At 43.6% G+C, this 23177-nt stretch overlaps 1 protein-coding gene across 11 annotated transcripts in view; it reads right to left on the reverse strand.

Moving 5' to 3' along the window:
• LOC123030648 (speckle type BTB/POZ protein) overlaps positions 1-23177 on the reverse strand; it is a 122122-nt gene that overhangs the window by 72077 nt on the left and 26868 nt on the right. For all 11 annotated transcript variants that reach the window (XR_006416135.1, XR_006416133.1, XR_006416134.1 and 8 more), the window contains exons 2-8: positions 16961-17104; positions 15470-15591; positions 14388-14539; positions 14134-14261; positions 5887-6064; positions 4798-4853; positions 3451-3573 (exon numbers count right to left, since the gene is read on the reverse strand). Coding sequence is in view for 6 of the 11 variants with exons in the window: in XM_044444744.1 (XP_044300679.1) it covers positions 3451-3573; positions 4798-4853; positions 5887-6064; positions 14134-14261; positions 14388-14539; positions 15470-15591; positions 16961-17038 (837 nt within the window). In the remaining 5 variants the exon portion in view is untranslated. The remainder of the gene's footprint in view (positions 1-3450; positions 3574-4797; positions 4854-5886; positions 6065-14133; positions 14262-14387; positions 14540-15469; positions 15592-16960; positions 17105-23177) is intronic.

Below are 23177 nucleotides of genomic sequence, written 5' to 3' on the forward strand. Positions count from 1 at the left end.
GTAGATGTTGAATAGCAAGGGGGACAAAATGGATCCCTGCAGAACTCCATGGCATAGCTGCCATGGCACAGAGGCGTGGTCCCCCAGCACCACCTTCTGGAATCGGCCATTGAGATAGGAGTGGAACCACTGCAAAGTAGTGCCTCCAACTCCCAATCCCGCTAGCCTATCTAGGAGGATACCATGGTCAATGGTATCGAAAGCCGCTGAGAGGTTCAGGAGGACCAACAGGGACACACTCTCCCTGTCTCTCTCCCTGCACAGGTCATCATACAGGGCGACCAAGGCAGATTCAGTGCCGTACCCAGGTCTGAAGCCGGACTGAAGTGGGTCCAGATAATCAGTTTCATCCAAGAGTGCTTGGAGTTGTCCCGCCACCACCCGCTCTAACACCTTGCCCAGGAATGGGATGTTGGCCACCGGTCTATAATTGGTGGCCATCTCTGGATCCAGGGATGCCTTCTTTAGGACTGGCCAGACTACCGCCTCCTTTAAAGGAGGCATTGACCACCTCCAGGATCCAGGTCCCTATCGCATGCTTGGCTTTGTTAAGTAGCCAAGATGGGCAAGGGTCCAATAAGCAGGTGGTGGGACGTACTTGTCCAAGCACCTTGTCCACATCATCAGGCTGCAACAACTGAAACTCATCCATCAATTTTGGACCAGACGGCAACATTGGCACCTCCCCAGGAGGCTCTGAGTCACTAGTGGAATACAGCTCATGACGAATCTGAGTGATTTTCTCCTTAAAATGCTTGGCAAAGTTGTCACAGTGGACTGTCGAGGGTGGCACGGGGCCTTTCTTGGGGCCTGGATGAACCAGCCCTTGTACCACCCGAAAGAGCTCCCCCGGACGGCATTGTGAGGATATTCTGGGCATCTGTCAGTGTTCCTCACAAAGGGACAGAACACACAATCTCAACATCCACAAAACCTCCAAGGCCTTCTGACTGGGGAGAAAAAAGAAAACTGGAAATATCTCTATGCTCTTCCTCCATCACCCCTGGGTTTTTTTGCCAGAAATAGTCAATGTACGTGCCAAGCTTGAATCACTGAAGCCACATTATGCAAAGTTATAGCAGCTAATCTGCATAACTTATCCTATTTGCAGAACTTCAGAGGTTTGGGCACAAGGAACATGCAAGCCAATAAAGCAGTCCATATGTGCAGCTAGAGCAAAGGTGAGTGTATTTGGGCCTTTCAGGTATTACAGCATGCTTTCACATCCTCCTCAATTACACTTTTGAAAGACAAAGCCTACGCCTCTAATCACATTTTCACCCAAGAGTCCAGTGGTAGGTCTCCAGAGTTCTGCATATGCACTGTGTTTTGTTTATAGTATAATTACATATTTTCCCCAAGAGACTGGTGCAAAGACAGAACAAGCTGCTCCCAAGCCTCTTGGGCAAATATTAAGAGATTTTATGTGCTACCATAAAAGGTTTTGCTTTCTGTTTTTAAAAAGACACCTGGGGATGTTTAGAGGAAAGGGCTACATTAAAAAAAGCCCGAATCCTGCACCCCAAACTGTTGTCCCACACCAAACGTTTTTACTTACCAATGGCTGGGTATTTAATGCTGTGGAGTGTGCTGTAAAATTAACCTTCCACCAAAGCAAACTAGGCTGAGATGGGCTTTTGGTGTGCTAGCGAACAAGACTTATTGGCATCTGCTGGATAGTTGCGTGGGTGGTAGGGAGACAAATTTCTACCAATACACACAAAAATAATATGTTTTGTATTGCGGTGTTCCATCCAAAATTCACTATTGCTTTCCTTCCTAGGCCCAAACCACAATATGGCTCAATTCACAAGGGATTTCTCATTGTTTATTCTGCTGGCATTTTGGACCAAGGCTGGAAAATAATTCAAATTTCTGTTCATCTTTCTCAAGTTCTGTTCTTTGTCCCAACCTGCCTGCCTGGAATTTGGCTAAAATAAACTTCCACATTCTAAGTAATTTCGTCTATTTGATCAGAACTTCCTAGAATCAAATTTTAAAATATATCTGAAGTTCCTAGACCCAAAATTTTATTCTTCCACTCAGATATTTGTAGTTTTCAATACCAGAGGAGAACAACAATCTCTGTGTAACAAAGGTTAATAGCAAGCAATGTGCCTGAGAAGCATGAAAAACCCTCATTTAAATTTCTCAGCTGTCAGTTATGCCCTTCACATCCCACACTTCTAAAGATGGCACTTAGCTAAACAAGAGAGAAAAGAAAAGAACCAAAGGAAACGATTCCTACTGCTCTCCTTTTGCCCACCCTGTCTTCTCCAGCAAGGGGAGGATAGAAGAAAAGAGGACAGGAAAGGGAACTTCCTGTGGTTCCATCTCAAAGGGTGGGATATTTTCTCTTCTAGTATCGAAATTCTTCTGTGAAAGGAAAAGAGGAGGAGGAGGAAGCTGCCTTGTTTGAATTTGTGGAAGCTCCATATTTTGTATTCCAGTTCTGAACAGGTGCCCAGTACTAACAACCAGATTCAAACCTCCTACTCCAACAACATGCTATTTAAGGATGATCATCTAGTGGTCCATGGGCCACTAGATGAACTTCCCAGCCCCCTACCAAACCCTCCCCATACCAAATTGCTTCTTACACCTTAGGAGGCACCCCTTTTGTTTTTTGATGAGCAAGGTACCTATGAGGTAAGAAAGGACACAGCAACTCACAAATCCAAAGAAGGAGTGGTAGGTATCAAGCATGTTGGTGTAGCTTCCTTAACTTCCAGATGACCTCTGCCTTTTAGAGGAGAGGGGCATCTCAGAGGCCTCTGCAGTGAGGAAGTGTCCTCTCATTTCACAGAAAGTAGGACACTGTATCATGTTTCATTAAATTGCTTCTGGTCCAGAAGACAATATTAATTTGTAACATGCAAAAGAGTCATGGGCTGCTTTCAAAACAGCAGGCACTTCCCAGTCTGCAAGAGGAGAGGTCTGCCTAGGAGGATGACTCTGAGGAAGCCACTAGGATCCTGATGAGCTGCTACCTTTAAGGAAATATGTTGATCTTGCTGAACTCTGCTTCCTGAGGCTGAGTCAAGGAAGGAAGATGGGGGAAAGTAAAACTAACTGACTCAGCCACCAAGCATTCTTGGTGGGTTGGTGAGTGAAGGGATTTGGTCTTCTGACATAAGAAGCTGACAATTCCTGCCATATGAAGACAGCTGGAAGAGCTCAGAAAACCTATTAAGGTATGTCCCAAGACCTAGGGAATTAATTTGGCAAGACATCAAAAATGGTTTTCTCCCAGAAAGTCACAACACATGGTCCAAGGTATGAAAATTCCCCTTCAATTTAAAACATATCAGCCAATGCAAGAAGTGACAAAATAAATGGCTTTGGTATCTAATGTAGAAAGCAAATATCCCAGCATCACAGTCTCCATGTTGGCTCTAAGGCCAGAAAAAGAAAAAGGTCAATGGCTGGCCTGCCATGTGCCTTGTGTACCTTGTCAGCAGCTGCAAGCAAATCATCAGCCATCTTGTCAAGGTTAGGTGCCTTCCCCGTGTAAATGAAACACATCATTTCTTTAAAAACTTCAGGCTCCACATCATTGATTTCTACTCGATTCTGCAGCAGAGAGGAGATTAAGATTATTCTATTGACATGCAGACAATAGACCAAACTGTCCCTTTTCCACCCAAAATATTTCTTTCAGTATTGCATGTTAACAATTTGGAAAGCATATTAAATATTTAGGAGAGTAAACGCAGGGAACAGAATATTTTTGAATCTCAACTAGCTTTTCCAGCTACAGGTAACATATTGAAACTTCTCTCTTAATGCTTTTTCTGTCATTTTAGATAATAATAGAAGAAGCCACCATTTATTGTTACAGAAATATAATCTTAAATAGCTAACAGTATTTTCCCAATTAACCTCCAGCATTGCATATATCTTAATTTTTGCCTATTTCCTGCCTTTAGAAGAATTTATTGTGATTTCCCTTTTTGCTCAATTCAAAGAGTTCAGAGGGAGTTATAAATATACTCATCTATTAATCCTATGTTGTTCACAAGACTGCAAGGAATGGCTGAAAAGCTGCAACTCTATGGAGGCATTCACTTGCTCATGTTTAGGGCTAAAGTGAGAAATGGGACATTGGCACACACTAAGCCACTCCACAACATGCCCCGTTGCCAGTTAGACCTTCATATATTTAGCACAAGGATCTCAAAAGAGCTCTGTAAGTGTGCTAGGTTGAATATACTTACAGAGCTCCTGTGACTGGAAAAGATACAAAAGTCTAAGTGGCAGCAAGAAGGGACACTGGGTTTATGTGCGCCCTGACATTCCCCTCCCCACTTTAGCCCTATACAGAAGCAGGTGAATGCCTGCAGAGGGCTTGCACCCTGGGCCAAGGACACCCACAGATAAACAGAGATCTGAATCTCAGTGTTGTATCCCATGCTCTAGTTTGGGTTCTTGAACCAAACAAAGAGGAAAGTCAGTTGCTGAATTACAGCAACGTTTTGTTTTCATGGGCAATGTTGGATCCCTAGCCACTCTTTCACTTAGGACCTATCTGTCCAAGATGCAGTTCACACTGACAGCTCTCCTCTTCTCTGTTCCCAGAGTGTGATGCCTCGTCAGCCTGGATACATTAACAGCAATACCTTTTATTGCTGCTTTGAGTCTCTCTGCCTGACTAAGACATTTGTGGGCAGAGGTCAAAAGTCTATAACCTTTTTAAGCTACCAGGTAGGTCAACCAAGAATTGTTTCACCTCCTCAACATCTCCTCACATGTAGACCAGCAAACAACTCTTCATCGTGACAAGAAGACTGCACTTACCTTTTTACTCTCTTCCATCTCATGTTCAAACATAGCGCTGAAAACTGGAGAACGTGCTGTGACCAGAAGCAACGGGGAGGAGAAAGAAAGAACACACAGATATGATTAAAAAGATGCCAAGTGAGAACCTTGCTCTCCAAGGAGGAAATGACATGTACAATCAGTACCTCCATACACAGGCACCAGTATAAAAGGGGTATGTCAAAAATAAATATAATGTTAATGAGAGACACATATCAGGTGTCTTTCCAGGGGCATAAATACTCTAAAAGTAAGCCGGTTTAAATCTAGTTTCCCTGTCCCCTCTACGCCGCCTCCCCAAAGCAAGAGAGGATTTGTAAACAGTTTAGCGAGGGTGTCTATTGCTCCCTTATTAGGCCAGCCTCTGTTCTCTCTTACTACAATGCTGGAGGTTTCCTTTGCCAGCCTGCCACAGTGAGTCACAGTTTGTCACAGTGTGCACAGGACTGTGTGCACTCTCTGCTAAATTTTAAAAAGCAAACCACACACACATTCACACAGACAAACTAAGTTCTGCATCTGTACAAATCATGCAAGTTGAACACATTTTTTAATCTTGCATAATTCATTTTGGTTTTGCTAAGCATGGAGATGACAACAAACTATGCAGCGCACCAAGATCTGACTCTGTCAACGGGACATATTTTAATTCTAGAATTTCAGCAAGCACTGCTTGTACTGGTTCACTGATGTATTTGCAGACATCAAAGCCAGAAACTTGTCTTTCAAACCATCATCATTCCTGAAAGCTGAATTCTGTAGCAAACAGAATTCCCTGACTTTCAATATATAGACAATTTATTGTGAAACAGAGTTTACAGTTTCATTTGCACTCTTTCCCTCCATATCCTTAGCGATTGGCTTATCTTTCTAAAGATTTCCAAAATGCAATCCCACTGCTCTCCATCTTTCTCCTCAGATCACTGATTCCCATCTTTTAGAACTGTTACTTGAAGCCCTTTAAAATATAGAGGCAACCTACAAAAGGCAAGCTCATCAAGGCACCATCTTGCCACTAATCTGTCCATCCACCATCCTGCTAAGCCTCATGTCCATATCAATACCGACCTGCTAATATGGCTTTGTGAGCTTGGAACTCCTGGCCTGCCACACACAGGCAGCAGTCAGTGAAGCGGGAGTTTTCCCAGAGGCCTCCCAACTCATCAGCCAAACGGCATTCAGGTACTTTCACCATGTTCATGGAGTTTTGGCCGGAGATATTGACAGAGTCCTGGACTACACTCACCTGCAAGGAAGCATAGTGGATCAACACCTCTACAAAAGCAGCAGTAGAAGCAGTGAATCTAAAAGGAAAGAGCAAACCAACAACGAATCCCACATATCTTCTCAGGCAGTGATGCAGGTCTTCTTATGAGCAAGACTCAGCAATGCATAGAAAGGAAACTGTTGCATGTGTCCCCTGCCCCACCCACCTGCTATGGACACCCATGGATTTGGATGGAATTAGAAGCACATATGTATTTACTCCACTGGATTAAAAGACACAACCAGGCACTCCTGCAGATTTAGCCCCTGAAATCCACACAAAATGTGCTACTGGAAAATTGTGAAGTTGTCACCAAGAAATTAGTCCATTGAGAGTTTCATATAAAATACTCTCAGTGGGTAATACAAAAACCTCTTAGTGGGTGAATATAGATGACCACTAGGGCATGGATAAATTCCCAGGAATCCAAAAGTCCTTGGCCAAATCCCCTAACTCCCTCCGATTTGTGGTCAGATGAACATTCATAATAAAATGCTCTTCATCCCTTGTCAAGATGTTATGAACCAGTTTCGCAAGTGCTTTCTGACATAGTGCAGCAAGTTACCACTGTTAGATGATCATCTGTATTCACCCAGTGTCACTGGCCATATGCCTTCTTGATCCCACATATAGCTATTTATCAGTCCCTAAGCTTCAGCAAAACCCAGGCTCCAAGTCTTCTGAAAACAAAATCTCACATTAGCTAGTGCAAAGTTCACAAACTTTCCCAAGGGAAGTTAAGGGCTCATTCAGTGGTGATTTGTTTATCCCTGCTGAATGAGACCCAAAGTAACTCTAGTCTGCCTGCTGATTTCCCATAGTGGCCAACTATATGCCTGTGCGAAGCTAGGTATGAAAAGCAATAACCTCCCCTGCTGTCATTCTCTAAAAAATGAGTATTCAGATTCCTTTTGCCTTTGAACATGGAAGTTCTATATAGCCATTGGGACTCGCAGCCATGGACAGGTGTATCCTCCGGGAATGCCCTGAACTCCTTTTAGAACTTGCCTTAGCTAGTGGTAGTCACAGGTCCTGCACCCCAATATGAAATGGATTGTTTTTTAATGTTTCTTTCATAAGATGCTATGACATTTTATTGTATTGCTTTTATGTACTGTTGCAAACCTCCCAGAGAGCTTCAGGTATTAGGCTACATAGAAATGAAATAAATTATTAGTAGTAATAATGATTAGGATGACCCAGAAAACCCACTATAAAAACTGAAGGATTGAGATCATTCCTGTTAAATTTATTTGCAAGGTTGCACTGAAAGCATAACTTGGAAACCACACTGTTTTCAGGAGACTTTATGAAGAACTGTCTAATATAAAGAAAGAAGAAACACTTAGGGAACAATATAGCCAGAAATGAGTACTCAATTTCAATGGAAGGTCTTTGCATGTAATTTAATATCTCCCATTAAAACTAGCAGGATTTAAAAGGGTGTGACTTTGACTAGATTGTGCACTGTATCCTTTGCAGTCAAGAAGGATTAAAAGAACAAAAACCTTGCTTTTATTACATGAAAGCTGAGATCCTAAGGATGTTGCAATCTCCGATGCTAAATACAGCAGTGCAACTCAGTTTTTGCATCCTTGACTCAGCAATCACTTTATTATGAAGAATGATGCCTCCAGGATCCCAGAGCAACTTAGCTGACAGCCCCACAGGCACTGGCCAGAAAAACAGGGACCATGCAAGAAAATGTGTGTGTCTATTTCAATTGATTATACCAAATCTTTACCAACGGTCAGCCTATGTTACTGCAGGCTGACAGAAGAAACACAGCAGAGCTTAAATGAAATTCTAAGACATGCAATCCCCCTTTCTCAGCAGTATTTAAAATTAAAAGAAACACAACAGCCCCTTAGTTCACCAAATTTTATCATGCATTTTAGATAGTCTTGGCACAGAAAAGTGAGGGGAAAAAACCCTGAACATCATTCCAGCTAAACAGAAACACAGCTGTAGGCACCTGTGGCCACAAAGAAAAAAATTCACTGAACATATGGCACATCCCACCTAAACGGCTGAAAAAATCTTGTTGCATCAGCAAAAACTAACACAAGTTTTTTAAATGTACTTCGGGCTTTCCAGATTTATAACCTTCTGTCAGAAAAAAGCACACCTATTCCAGTAATGAATCAAGAGCCATGGGGGAAAGAAAGGCTACTTTGCCTAACTCCTTTAGCAAATCTGGTCCACACACCTGTTTTGCTCATCTCCTCCTTCACTAATCAGTCTCTGCAACCCACATGACAGGATGCTGCAAGCAAGTGCATGAGAAACGGAGCTTGCAGAAAGGCAGGTTGCTTACCTCTAACTTTCATTCTTTGTGTGGTCATCTGTACTTTTACACATACGGGCTCTGTACCCGTGTGAAGCCTGTTGTCAGGAGGATGCTATGTCTAACTGTTTATTTTGGCAGGAGCCTCTCCCCTTCTGGTTCTAGGTATACATGGGAGGATGCTCCCACCCATTCCCTTAGTTCCACTGAGACCACCATACGGCTCAGGGAAGAGTGTCATACCAACCTGGTCCAGCCTCTGTGTGCTCCCAGAAAGGGGGGTAGTTTTAAGGTTCAATACCAAGCAGGGCCATTTAGTGGGCTGTGTGACAGCACAGATGGCCACCCAAAGTATGATGGTTACAGGTGAGCAATCTGAGTTTCTTCTTTGTAGTCTCTATGCATCACATATATGGACAACTAGCAGGCTGACCTTGGAATGGATGGAGGGATGGTGTCATCTCTGACGGACTGAAGAGAGGATTGCCCTACCAAAAGGTCAGTCTATTCTTCCATGAATATCTAGCCTGTAGTGCTTGACAAATGTTGAGGGTGTGGACCATGTGGCTGCCTTGCAGAGGTCTGGCAGAAGTATCCCTGTGAGGAGGGCTGTGGATGTTGCCATCCCTTGAGTTGTGTGAGCTTTTGGAAGGGCCTTGAGTTGTAGATGAAGCAGTTCACAGGTCAGGGAGATAGTGATTGTAACCTAGGCTGGTAGTCTCTGAGCAGAATGGCTTCCCCTTGTTCATTGTACTGAATCATATGAAGAGTTTTGATGACTGTTGGAAGAACTCTGTCTTGGAGCAATAAAAGATGAATGCCCTTCAAACATCCAGGGATGGTAGGGGGGATTCCATAGAGTTGGATGGGACAGTGAAAAAGGCCGGGAGGATAACTTCTTGGTTGAGGTGGAATCCTGAAATGATGCTGGGAAGGAAGATTGACCCATTTGGAACACTGTCTTGTCCCTATGGAAGATGAGGTTGCAAGCTCTGTCTGGAGGCACATATAGCTAATGTAATAGCCTCAAGGAAGGTGCCTTTTCATGAGAAGGAGCAAGGGGTTAGGGTTGAAGGTGGCCAGCAGCTAGAAGGGGTTTTTTGGTAAGTGTCTGCAGCACATTTGAAGGACTCCATGCTGGTATGCAGGGATGGGCAGGTGAAGTTAAGTTTTGCAGGACCCACAGGAATCAGCAGGGCAGAGGGTGAGAGAAGACTGGGAACCCTTGGATTGGTGTGTGGAAGGAGGAAATTACCCCTAGGTATACTTGGATGGAGGGAGGCTTTAGCCCTTTTTGGAAGAGCATGTACAGCAATTGAAAGATTTGCCCAATGGTCATGTGAGCCAAGATTTTCCTGTTGTGTGAAGGAAGAGAAGGGGTTTCATTTCGCTATGTAAGATTTCCTCATTGATGGCTTGAGGGACACATCAAGGATCATTCTATCACCCTACAGCAGTGGGTTGGATGTGGGAGCTACAGCATGATGAACCATGCTGCAAGACAGAGGGTGCTGATGTCAGGGAGAATGATTCTGCCCTTATCCCACAAGATCAGGGCTGGGTGGAGTGGAAGTAGGAGGAGTAGCCAATGACAGAGTCAGAGTGTGAACCACAACTGTTTTAGCCACTACGGAGTGAAAAGAATGCAATCCATCTTGTCCCTCCTGAGAAGGAAGAGATAGAACAGCATGCCCAGACATTTGAAGAGGAATGCATTTCCCAGGGAGCTGGTCCTCTGTCCCACCTGAGAGCAGAAGTTCTGGCACACTGTGTTGGTGGCTGTGGTGAACAGGTTGCCTGTGAGCTGGTCTTTGACCACAATAAAGTCAGTCAGTCAGTCAGTCAGTCAGTCAGTCAGTCAGTCAGTCTGTGAGTGTCCCTCATGTGTCAGAGATCTTGCAGAGGGCTCTGGTGTTCAGCTGCCATTTGTGAACGTGGAGGTACATGAGGCTGCGGATGTCTGCTAGTGTGTTGCCTATTCCTGCAACATGGATGGCCATAAGAATGATGCCCTTGCTGATCAACCAGGTCCAAATTCTGGTGGCCAGTTTCATCAATAGGACAGACTGTGTACTGCCCTACCTGTTGAGGTAGAATACCATGGTGGTGTTGCTCATGGTCATCTGGTTATGACATCCATGTAGGGACAACAAGGCGGCAGTCAAGGTTTGTGAACAGCCAGCATCTCTAAGTAACTGGTGTGTCTGTGAGCATCTCGCTGGCTCCAGGTTCCCTGGGTTCTCAAGTCACCCCAGTGTCTTCCCCATCCCAACAGGAAGGCACTGGCAGTGATAATAATTGATGGGTCTGGGGGTGTGAAGTTGGAACCTGTTACCAGATTGCATGGATTGATCCCCCAGTGGAGGCTGATCCTGATCCACCAGTTTGAGGTGAGTGGATCATTCAAGGTGTGGAATGTGTATGGGATTTATCCAGAGCCTTCCAAAGTGGACCACTGTGACCACTGCCATCAGCCTAAGCAGTCCTTGAATTTGATGGGCCATGGGGGTTGGGCAAGTTCTGAGTTTGGTGGCCATCTGGATTAAGGTGGATGCTCTGGATGAGAGGAGGAGAGCTTTTGCTAAGTTCACATTGAGGTGGTTCCCAATGAAGAAAATGGGCTGGGAGGGGAGATAATGGGTTTTTCATGATTTTCTGCAGAGTCCCAGAGTCTGCAGGAGGGAGCAGGTATTATGGATGGAGCAGAGGAAGTCTGTCTTAGATGGTCAGATAAGAAGCCAATCGTTGAGGTATATGAAGACTTGTACTCCCTGGAGGTGTAGGTGTGAGTAGACTGCCAGCATACATTTTGTGATAATCCTGGGTGTGGTCAACAGGCCAAAGGGTAACAGAGAAAATTAGAATGTCTCATCTCCAATATGGAAGTGTAGGAAATGCATATAATTGTGGTCTATGGTGATGTGGTAGTAGGCATCCTTCAGGTCAATCAAGGTGAACCAGTCTCCTTGTAAGAGAGGCAGGATGTTTTGGAGGATGACTGTCCTGAAATTCCTTGGTATAATAAATAAATTGATGCCTCTGAAGTCCAGGATGGGTCTGAGTCCCCCATCTCATTTTGGTACCGTGAGGTATCAAGAACACAAGCCCTGGGAGAACTTTCTCAATGGTCCCTTTTCAAAGTAGTGATTAGACTCCAACATTAGGGCCATACTTCTTATGGTCCCATGTGATGAGAGGGGTATTGAACTCAGTCCAGTGGCCTCTCTCCACAATGGAAAGGACCCAAGAGTCTGATCTTACTGCTTTCCATACAGGGAGGTACAGAGAGAGACATCCATCAACGTGAAAGGGAGGGGAGGCCAGTGGGAATGGTCAGTGATGCTTCTCCTCTTGGGGAATCTTGCTATCTTACCTGGGGAGTTGCCTGCAGCCTGGCAGGGAAGTCACTATAGCACCTCTGCTGGGATGATGAGTAGGGCTTCCCAAACCATTTATATGGCTTGGTTGCTGGAAACCCATCCTCCTTGACTTGTTTTGGATACTCTTCAATTTGTGCATTAAACAGACCCTCCCCATCAAAGGGGAGGTCCTTGATCTGAAAGCAGGTTTGCTGTGGAAGTCCTGAGGAACAAACCCAAGCATGTGTCCTGATAGCCACAGTACCTACTGAGGCCTTGGCATTGCAGTCAACATGGTGCCTGGTTGCGGGGATCTGCTGTCACTCCAGTCGTGCGGTTTCTGACTGAAAGACCCAAGCCAGTTCTCTATATTTGTCCAGATGGTGGGTACAGATAATGATCTTTGCTCATGGAAACAACCAGTATTGAATCATGGTAACCTCATAGCTGGAGAGTTGGAGGTTGAGGGCCCATCCGGTTAGACTTGCCTCACTATCCTGTCCTGGCAGCAGTCTTTTCCATTGAGCAGCATTTAGTATTCTCACTGTGATCTGCCCTGCACTGACTCCATGATAATCAAGTTAGATCTCGGGCGTAGAAAAGAAATGGAACGTCTCTCCAGCACCTGGTACATACTTTCAGGCCTTCTCAAGGTGGAGTGTGCTGCCCAAGGGGGCTCCCATGACTACTGGATCATTTGCAGTAGAGTGAGTGGGAATGGTACTAGCACTGGTGCTGAGTCCTTGGTGTGGGTCTATAACTCTGAGAGTTGTTGCATCTCAAGCCCAAGGGAGTTCACCATCCTCAGCACCTGCTCAGCAAACTGTTCCTCTGACAGTGACAACACGTTCTGTGTAGTGATCCTCATCAGGTGAGGAGACAGATGAGGTCAGTGATATCAGAAATTCCATGTTGGATATGTAGTCCTTGGGGTCCAATGGAGGCAGAGATGTCCTGTTGTCTTGAGGCTTTCAGTACTGGTGGTGTTGTGGATGGTCAGTGAGAGGAGTGTCACACTGGAGTGGCAAAGAGGGGGTCTCAGTACTATGGGTCCTACTATGTGGTTGTTAGTCCTTGTGTGCACCTTCTCAATAATGAAAATCACAGCTGTCCCTGCAGGATATTTGGAAGTCCCCCTTGCAACCAAAGAGAGGCTGATCAACTGGACACTCAGTCCCAATCTAGTAGTGGAGAATGATGCCCTTCTGGGTTCTATGGCAGTGGGATCAGTCTTGGTGAAGTGCAAGCAGAGCAGCACAATGTCAACGCCTTGGATGGAGATCAGGTAGGGGATCAGGGTGGGGGAGGTCTTGTATTTCTCCTTTCGAGATTGATGTTGCCAGGACTGTGTCAGTACCATTGCTTCCAGCTCCTCCGGGATCATGACTGGCAGACCTCTCAGGGTCAAGAATCAGCAGGGGTTCACACAGCATCTTCATTTTCCTTTGATGGCAGCTGCCATCTTTTCTGCTTGTTTGATAATATTCTGGGCCATGAAATCTTCCAGGGATTGGCCATGGATTGGTGGGGCAGGCAGCACTGGTACCTTTGCCACAGCCCAGGAAGGTCTAGGTGGTTTTGCCATGGCAGAGGTGGATGGCTGTTCATACCACATTTGTTTGGAACAACTGCTGGCTCGATGGGCCCTGCTCCAGAATTCAGCCTTGAAGCAGTCCACTCTGTTTCTCTGGGCCAGCTTAGCGAAGGCCTGGCAGCATGGGCAGCTGTCAATTCTGTGTCCTTCACCCAAGCAGAAGAGGCAAAGGGAATGTAGGAAGGAGTTCACTCCTGCAACTAATGCACTTTCTAAAAGGTGCCTTTAAAGTCATCAAGGTAGATGGGGAAGGCCAAAGAAAGAACCAGAAGGGCAGGTTTGATAGGGGATACAGGGGGAGGAGTGGGGGATGTGTTTTTATGGTAGCTGAAGGGTGAAAAATGAGTTTCACAGAGCAAGTTGAGAGAGTCTAAGCTTAATAAGTGATGAGAAGAAAAAGGAGGAGAAAATATAGGCAAAAAATGCTGGAATACTCATGTTTGGAAAAAGAATCGCTTCTTGATCTTGACATGACGGCAGTCAAAATACCTGTATACCTGGAAGAGGAAGGGGAGGGGGAGGCGCTCCTGCCTAAAGAAACACTGCACTATAGAATGTCCCTGACAACAGGCTGCACACAGGCACAGTGCCCATATGTGTGAATGCACAGAGACCAAGAAGAGCTACAGCTCTAGATAACTCAAACAAGAGTGGGGAGTCACACCCTGCTGTAGAGACCACCCCCATCCAAATTAAAAAAAAACCCTCAAGGCTAACAAGGCACTATGCTGAGAGCTGAGGTGGCAGAGGCATCTTCATGAACATTGTTCTAAATGAAATGAAGGACATGAACTACTTCCTTCTTTACCTCGCAGAAGAGAGTGAGTTTGTCATCTGGAAGGAGTCCATTGGCCTCATCCAAAAGAAAATCTCTTCTGATAAATTTCTTGAATCCCCAGTCTTTGCCTTGCACAAACCGATAGGCTCGTTGACTCTCTGAAAACATACAAGAGGCAGGGTTCTTTTTTAAAAAAAGAAAATCCAAGATACACACAACCAGGGCTCTTATTTCCTCTCTGCTTCTGCATGATAAGTAAATAATAAAGCACCATCTATACATACCCATTGCTTTTGTTTCTTCTCCTTTTGCATTCAGGATGGAGAACTTGAATTTGGCTCGGACTTCACTCTTTGGACAGCTGACCAGTAACAGGTAGAGTGAAAGGTAATCTTTGCTCTCTTCATCCAAGCCCTTTGGATTCACACGCAAACACCTGCAGAAACAGAAAAACTCTCTTAATCTTCTCTACACAATCCTTCTCCCAGATCCTGTGAATCTAACTTGCTGGCAGTTTCCATATACTGGGTGCACAAAGGCTTGCATTGCAAGGGGGCAATGGGCTGCATCCTGCAATGGGGTACTCATTCCTGTGGTTACTCCACAGAGATACCAAACAGGAAAGGATTGCTGGGTTTAACCATTTGTCTCCCCTGCATAGAATATGTGACACTCCTTTTTTCTGGGGTATAAGGGATGACTATAGTTATAGGCCAAATACAGAACAGGATACAGCTGCACCACATTTCTCTTACTTAGGATTTCTCAGTGAGCAAATCTTACTCAAAGTCACGATTCTCTAACAACATCTTGTGAAGAAAGTTTAGCTCAATTAATTCCTATGAATTTGCTTCACTCCCTGCAGCATGTACCTTGGCTTGAGCCTTTAGAAGCTATTGTGGCCTTTTTCCCCTTTTGCTTGCACCACACTGTGGCTTGGACTGCACGGGTTGATGGCCCTGCTTTGCTCCTGGCCATTAGACAAGATGATGTTTTGGTCTTCTGAAGCGGATTTCTCAGTCACATTTTGGTTATGGATGAGTAAAATTGAGAGGAAAAAAAACTTGCTATGATGCCAGCACAAAGCATGCTGGTATATATCAGATCTACAGCTGCCCACCTTCTACTGAAGCACTAAGCATACACAAACAGTTTCTTTCCTTAGACATTTTGAAAACAACCCTATGAGTCAAATAACTATGGCATTTTGCAGAAGCCACTACTGAGGCTGAGCATTAGCAACCTGTCCAAGGGGTCCCAGTGAATTACAAACGCTGCTTTGAGCACATGCTATTATAATTCATGTATCTCTTGCTACTCCCCATTGTAGCTTATGGCCAGGTGTTTCTTCTGTAAAGGTCCTTACCATTTCAATTTGTCATTCGCTCCTGATGAAAAAGTTGAACTTTTGATGACCTCGCCCATTTCCTCCCGGCAAAAACTGAAATTGTTGATGGTCCACATGTAGGAAAATTTGACCACTTTAATCTTTAAAAGAAAGAAAAACAAAGTCAGACAGAAATTCATGTAAGCAGTTATAAAGAAAAAACATAGCTGAAAAGTGGAAACAAAGAATTCCACTAATGTTACTAATCAAAGAAATCGAAGGGCGGGGAGAACATCCTTCACCTTTATTAGGGAAGAATGAAGGATTATGCCATCTTTGCCATTCTCTTAAAATGTAATAAATCCTCCAAGAAAGTCTAATCTGTGCAAGCCAAAGGATGTCCACAGCACTTCATTCCTCTCTCACAGAAGGAAAAAGGAGCATTTAGCCACCAATTCATGGGCTGTAAACCAATGGAGAGACTCCTATGGCTATCAACAAGTATACATGGCCAGCAATGACCAACTTCAGGAAATATAAGTTTGGTGCTAATGGATCTTCTGGTCTGCATCCATGAGGATTAAAATGTATGGTGTTTTATGAATGGTTAGACTCTCGGTATTCAACTGCTGAATCCTGCAATGGAGGTTTCCTCTGGAAACCTTGGTGATCAAAAGCAAGTGGGACATCTTTCTTGATTGTAAGCCCCATAACAGGGAGTGGAAACACTGCAAACTGCTCAAAAAATAAAATAAAATAAAATAAAAGGTTCCCTTTCCCCAAATATTTGAAAGGGTCTCAGGCAAGTGTTTTCTGGAAGGGGTACTTATTATATTTAGGAAAATGTTTAATGTCTTGGATCAAACAATTAAAATGTCAACATTTTCTCTGTTAACTGCTTCAGATGAATGCTGCAAGTTGGGCCCCAACAGTTTCAAAGGGAGATTTAATTTTGATTTATTTTTCTCACTCAGATCATAAGGATTGAATGGGCCTAGTTTGGGGTTGTGTACAAAAAACTGTATATCCAACAACTCATTTTATCTTATTGGACCAATTTGTTACCCAACCCATGGATGCCTTAGGTTAAAAAAATCAAAATACAAAGATTAAATAACAAGACCATATTTCATACTTGGTGACAGTTTGGAAGATATGGATTTCCAGAGACATTGTGAATGACAGTAGACATGCCAGAAGGCTTACAGATCTGGATCTCGAGGGGGACTGAATGGGCACTAGTAGAACATTCAGAACAGGGCAGGTTGATGACTATTCTTAGGAAGCTCGGCAGGGGCAACACAGGAGTCTGGGAATCCCATACTTTGACACCTTACATTGATCACTGCTAAAGCTGGCAAGACTTTAGTTACTGAACTTTAGAAAGCATCACTTACTGCCCATATTGCTTGCTTGAGCCATTGTAATTCATACAGGGGCACTGAATGCCAGCCAGTAGCACAACCACTATTGGATAGTCTTTGTCACTTGAAAAGGCAATGCCAGAATGATTCCAAACAGCAGACTTACTTGAGTATAACACCAGCTCTCTGCAACAGGTCCACTTGACATCTCTGCCGGAGGAGGAGGACTCGGTACCCTTGACATCGCCAGTTTGGAGGTCAGACAGGATTTCACAGGTTAGTTTAAAAAGGGGGGGTTGCAATCTTCACCCTGATTAAAGAGGAAAGACAGGGAAGAGGTAAAACAAAAATACACAGTAATTTTCTGGGGTTTCATCCATACAGCAATATTTTTAAATTACTTTTGTAGTGTTTTTTTTTAACTGCCTGCTTACTTGCTCCACACTGTGCTCTTGTGCCCAATGCACATTCTGTGTTATGTGTATTATGCTCAGTCATGATTAACTCCCAGTGAAACACTAAAAAGGTTTCACTGAATATTGAATTAGGTCTGGGAAAGTTTTTGCAATTTCTAAGTACTGGAATTTACCCATCCCTGCCACCTTACAGTCCTGGTGCTTATTTACATACCACATTTAAGTTGTGGAAGATGCTCTACAAAATTTGCCCTAATGTGTGAGTCACTATGGCTTCCTTTTTATCAATGGGGAATTTAGAATTTTGAGATGGAGATTTGCAATGATGTTCTCACTGATAGGATTTCAATCCAATTCAACAGACTGCAAAAATAAGATCATAAGAACCACCCAACTGGATCAGATCAAAGACCAAGCTAGGCCATTGGTCTGCTCATACAATGGCCAAAAAGATGCCTCTAGAAAGTCCCAAAGCACCCAGCTATAGCTTATGTTCCCCAGCATTTAGTATTCAAAGGCATATACTGCCTCAGATGCAAAGAGTACTCAACTATACAAACAAGAGCTATGCACTTGATAAAAAAAAATAGGCACTTGGCTAAGTGAAATGCTTTTGTTGATCCACAGAAGTGGAAGGAGAAATAAGGCAGTAGCCAATGGAGAGCCCGGGGGTGGGTAGTCTGTAGCAGTTCTATGTATATTTGATAACTATAATGGCTTTATCACATAGTCCTGCACTTTCCAATACAGGTTGACATATAGCAGTGCCATCACAAAGACTTATGGGACTGCCAGCAGCAGTGAAGTGCTAATTCATGGCGGCATGGGGGGACAGCCTTGGGCACATGGGATGCAATTTTGTAATGGCCTATAATGGTTCTTTCCACACCTAAACCTCACTCAGCCTATGCTGGAGACTATTTTTGGCATCATGTAAATCATCCATAACACCAGATTTCTCTCTTCACCCCATCCTGACTGCTGCATATTTTTTAGCATTGCAAATTGACAGTTCAAGCCCTTTTTGGTAATAGGCAGGTTTTAGCAACTCAGGAACATTCCTAACTTCCTATCAATAACACAAAACACTATGAAACACCAGTGTCAGCATCCATAGTAATTTACAGAATAAATAAAGCAGGAGAGAGTGAGACCCTTACCCAATCTGAATTTCACTAGCAAGTTCAACAATAGAGCAGAGTTTGAAAAAAGGCAGGGTAGCAAGGCCACAGGCTGGTAGATGTACTAAACTGAGGTGTTCAATAATTCACTTGAAAGTAAAACTAACACCCCTTTGCAAACAATTGAAGGGGTGGTTGTACACTTTGGCCTGCAGAGCATCTGCTCTTCCCTAATTCTCCAAGCCAAGCCATGCACATGAGCTTCCGGTAACTTGTCCCTCTGTGGAAAGCAAGCTGAATCAGGTGCAGAAGAAGCTGGCTGTGTGGCTGCTGGCTTAGGTGTAACCAGCACTTGTCCTAGGCAAGCAGGTGAATGACAAAATGTGGTTGCATTCATGGATCTTAAATCTGTTCCTCAAGGCCTCACTCAGTCACTCTCCCGTAGGTGCTTTTACTTGACAGACTGCAGGTCCTTTTCTTTGTGCACCATGGCTTGTTTCCCCCCACTTCAGCCAGCATCACCAGCATCATCTTGCCACACTTGCAGAACTATGCACTGTCTGCCATCCAAAGCCATGCACAGCTAATGGGCAGGGTCCTGTGGGGCATCCCACTCACTCCTTCCCCGCCATGACTCCCTAACACACTCGACTGCCAACAGCTGGCAAAATGCTTGTATTCACCAGCCCGTCAGAATCTAAAATTAAAAGCAAGAACAACAAAACTGCCACTAACAGCAGAAGTTTGAGAGATAAGCTAAGGAAAAAAACAGATGTTACCATAGAATTATAAAAGGTGGAGAAAAGAAACTGAAGTAGTGCTGTTTTTTGGAAAGCAAATTTAAATGTATCAGGCCACTCTCATCAAATTGACATGAATTTCAAACTCTCCTTACCTTTTCTGATACAATTTTGAAATGTGTTCTTACTTAGCATGAGTCTGAGGATATACACATTCTTTATCCATTCTAAGTGGGAAAACTGACACAAGCTGCTTAAGCTCTAGATACATACCCATCAAGTTATATATGACATTCAACTCCCCTTATACTTTTCACAAACAAAAGGGCTGAAAATAGGATGAACATTCCCTCTGCAAAATCTTCAAGCTAAAGAATATGCCTTTGCTAACTCAACGATATTTTTGTAGCATCTAGAATGTTTAACAGTATCAGGCTTCTCATGAAGCTTATTCATTCCACTGTGCACAGGAGCAGAGGTTCAGACTAGCACACTAACTGGCAAGTGCGAAACCTGCAACGGCAGCCAAGATATACAAGTCCAAGCATTTTGGCAACAACCATCTTGGACAAATAGTTATGTCAATGGACCCCTTTATTGTTGCAGCTCCACTCTTATCCACTCATGTCAACTGGCCACTCCAGTTCAGGCTTCCTGAACCTAGTGCCCTCTAGACAGCAATGCTGGCTGAGGATGCAGGGCACTGTAGCGTGGAGTTAGAATGGCGTGCTGCTCAGAGCATTCAATACTGACTCGGTTCAAATCTCTAGTCAGATGTGACTCATGAAGTTCTCTGGACACCCTTGAGCCACTCTTACTTTTTCATTGCCTAATGTACCTCAGAGAATTCTTGCAAAGCTAAAACAAGGGAGGGAGGGAGAGAAGAACTATGTATGTCACACCCAAGCTTTGATTAAAAGGTGCAATAAAAATGCAATAATACTGTGTTACTGGATACCTCCAATACACAAAGAATTAGAATCCAAGACCAAGGGATGGGAAAACCAGTCTACTTTGGGCTTATGCCAGTTTCTCACATATTCAACCTTAAGCTTATCCCCACCCAACCCCATTTCCACACTAATGTGTCATTTTTTTAAAATCCATACCAGAAGTAAAAAATATTTAAATACTTTCTCAAAATATGTATTTTAAAACATACTTTTTTTATTTTGAGCCGAGAACTGCTTTAGAACACTTCAGGAAGTGTGAAAGCCAGCGGGTAAGCTCGGGTCTGTATTTGGCCATGGATAGTGCAGTTCAGGTCAGTTCGTACTGGGATTCACAAAGATCAAATTCCGTAAACACCCCTATCTGGAACATAATGAAACTTCCTAAGAATATCATTTTATATGTAAGGAAGTTGGAAGTTTCTACCCACAGGGAATGCAGGGACAAAGCTAAATCAGAAAGCATGTTGAAGGCTCAGAATCCAATAAGAGGACTTCATATGGTTGCTTCCAAAAAGTCAAGGTCTATGCTGTGGACAGACTGACATTACAATAGTCTAGCCTATCACAGAATAATGGATACATGAGAGGAAATGTGCTTTCTTCAGGTAGGGTTTTCTTAGTGAACAGGAAAATGAGGATAAGAAGAAATATTTTATCCAAGACCACAGAGAGAATCTAGTGGCAAAAACGGAACTTAAGGCCAGGATTTTGAATTAAAATCCTACTCTCCCCTTGTGTTTTGATCTCTGTATTCCCTACAGCAGGAAAAGGCCACTTGTGACCTTCCAAGATGTTTCAGCCTACAACTCCCATTAGCACCTCACCAATGCCTATGCAGGCAAGAGCTGGTGCAATCTGAAGATGGAATCAAATTGCCCACCTTTTCCTAGAGCTACCAATAGCTTCACCAGTCCTTGCCTTTTTTCCTGAGGGTGTTCTGCTTTTTCCTAGTTCAGTCTTTTGGTCAATCTCCACCAAGAACACCAGCATAAAAGTGAAAGTTAAATTATCTGGAGTGCTTGGGGAGGATTAGCTTTCATTACAGGAAGGTCCAAGTGATATTTTTATTTTTTTGCATAAAAATGATTTTTCAGCTTCCAACCTATGTACTGCCCCTCCACACACACACACAAATGCCTTGCTAAAAAGGGAAGTTTTTCTCCTAGCAATATGTAAAGGACAGGTAGAAGTAACCAACAGATGGTGTTTAAAAAAAAGTAAACAGACAAATCTACACATACCATACACATCTGGCTTAAAGCAAGCTGATAAGAGTATTATCAACACAGTTTTGAATCACCAAGAGAAAATTAAATAGATTTTTCAAAAGGCAACAAAGCTTTCAGAACACAGCAGATACTGAGATTAGCCTGGCACAGAGAGATTACCCACCACGTTTCTTCTCTCTTTGAAAAGAAGATTTTACACATTCCCATGCCAGGGCATCAAATTACTACTTGGAATGAGCCATTAATTTGATTCCTGCTGTGCAGAACTCTCTACAAGCAGCAGCACCTAGTCTTTCATAGACTGTTTTGACACCACAACATTTACAGAAGCTTGCTGAAATTCAGGTGTGAGGAAGGGAACTCTGTACAGGCTCAGAAGTAGCTTCCCATCCACCCAAGCTTCCAAGTGCAGGAATGGAAGGAGATGGCAGGAGATTCACTCATGGTTGCCAATCTTCCTGGGTACCAGAAGCATGTTTACAGACACCCGAGGTTTTTCCAGTGAAGTTCCAGCACTCACACACACGAGCACACATACACACTCACTCACTCTTGGAGATTTAGATTTCAGGCTCCCCAAATTCTAGCTTCCCAGTGTTTTACATCTGAAATTTGTCTGTCAAACCAAGAACAACCTTTGTGAGGGTTTTGGAAGGTTACACTTCTCAAGTTCTGCTCACCACTCAGAAAGCTTTGGCTATTGGATGGTATGAAAATAAAATGCAAAAGAAGTGGCTCTTTTCTGAATTTGACCATATTGATCTGGATCCATATAACAAGAAGCCACTATGGGTGTATTCGCCTGTGGGCTGCACACCAAATATTCAAAACAGCAATAACAAACAACAAATAGAAATTCATCCAAGGGGGTGCTTACTACGTGCAAACTGAGCCATTGGAAGATTGTGTATTGTCTTGGTTAGATTATTCAGACTGTGACTGGGATGACCCAGGCTCAAATTCTCCCTCAGTCATGCAGTGTACCAGATAACCCTGAGCTAGTAATATTCTGTCAGTCTAGCATACCTCACAGCATTTTTGTGAGGATTAAACTGGAGTGGAAGGAGAGAAAACCTTGAGCTCCTTGGAGGAAATGTAGGATATAAATTCCATGGCTATGGTGGAAAGGAGACTAAGAGTGCCTGGAAGCAACCCAATACCCAGGTCTGCTCCACTAGCACTTCCATCGAATTGCGTTTTATCCTTTTCTTCGAGATGGAAAACAGTTCAAGAACTGTTAAAGAATGGGACAGATATGGGCTTCAGAGAAGTTGAAAATGAGATGTGTCCCTGTATTATAAAGATAATATAGCTGATATGTCTTTTACAGCTGTAGCACTGTGTACATTTAGCATATCTGCAATGCTATTGTTGAAACACTCATATTTATATTAATTTTATTGCCACCATTGCCCCTCAGTTGAAGTAAAAACACTTTAAATAAAAGTAATAAAAATGTCCAGTGAAAGTACATTTTAAAACAAAAGGGAGTGGGAAAAAGGGCAATTATATACTAAAAGGGAACCACCAGTGGAGCCGCAAAAAGCACAAGGGGGCATAGACACATCTTCAGATGCTTTTTTAAAGGAAACTATAGCAATCTTTGGTAGCAGCTGCAAAAATTCAAAACCCTTCAAGTCAACTCTGTTCCCTTTACTTTCTTTATTTCTAGCCTTTATAACTGCAGAGAAAAGTGTGGGCAGTGTTTCTGAGAAACTCTCAAATAGTGAAGGCCAGGAGAAAAGAGAGCTTACACGGCACAGCACTTTCAGTGCTCAGGGGCCAATTCCCACAAAACTCCTTTTCCTGCCTGCCATGGTCCTCACAGCCAGCACTCCTCTGTCCTTAGACCCCTTTGGCCAATGTTCATAATCTTTGTTTTCCTAGTGCCTGTCCAGTTTCATTTTTTTCCAAGTACGGATCT

This window comes from Varanus komodoensis, unplaced genomic scaffold, assembly GCF_004798865.1.
Source record: "Varanus komodoensis strain SLA01 unplaced genomic scaffold, ASM479886v1 scaffold45, whole genome shotgun sequence".
NCBI classification, from domain to species: domain Eukaryota; kingdom Metazoa; phylum Chordata; class Lepidosauria; order Squamata; family Varanidae; genus Varanus; species Varanus komodoensis.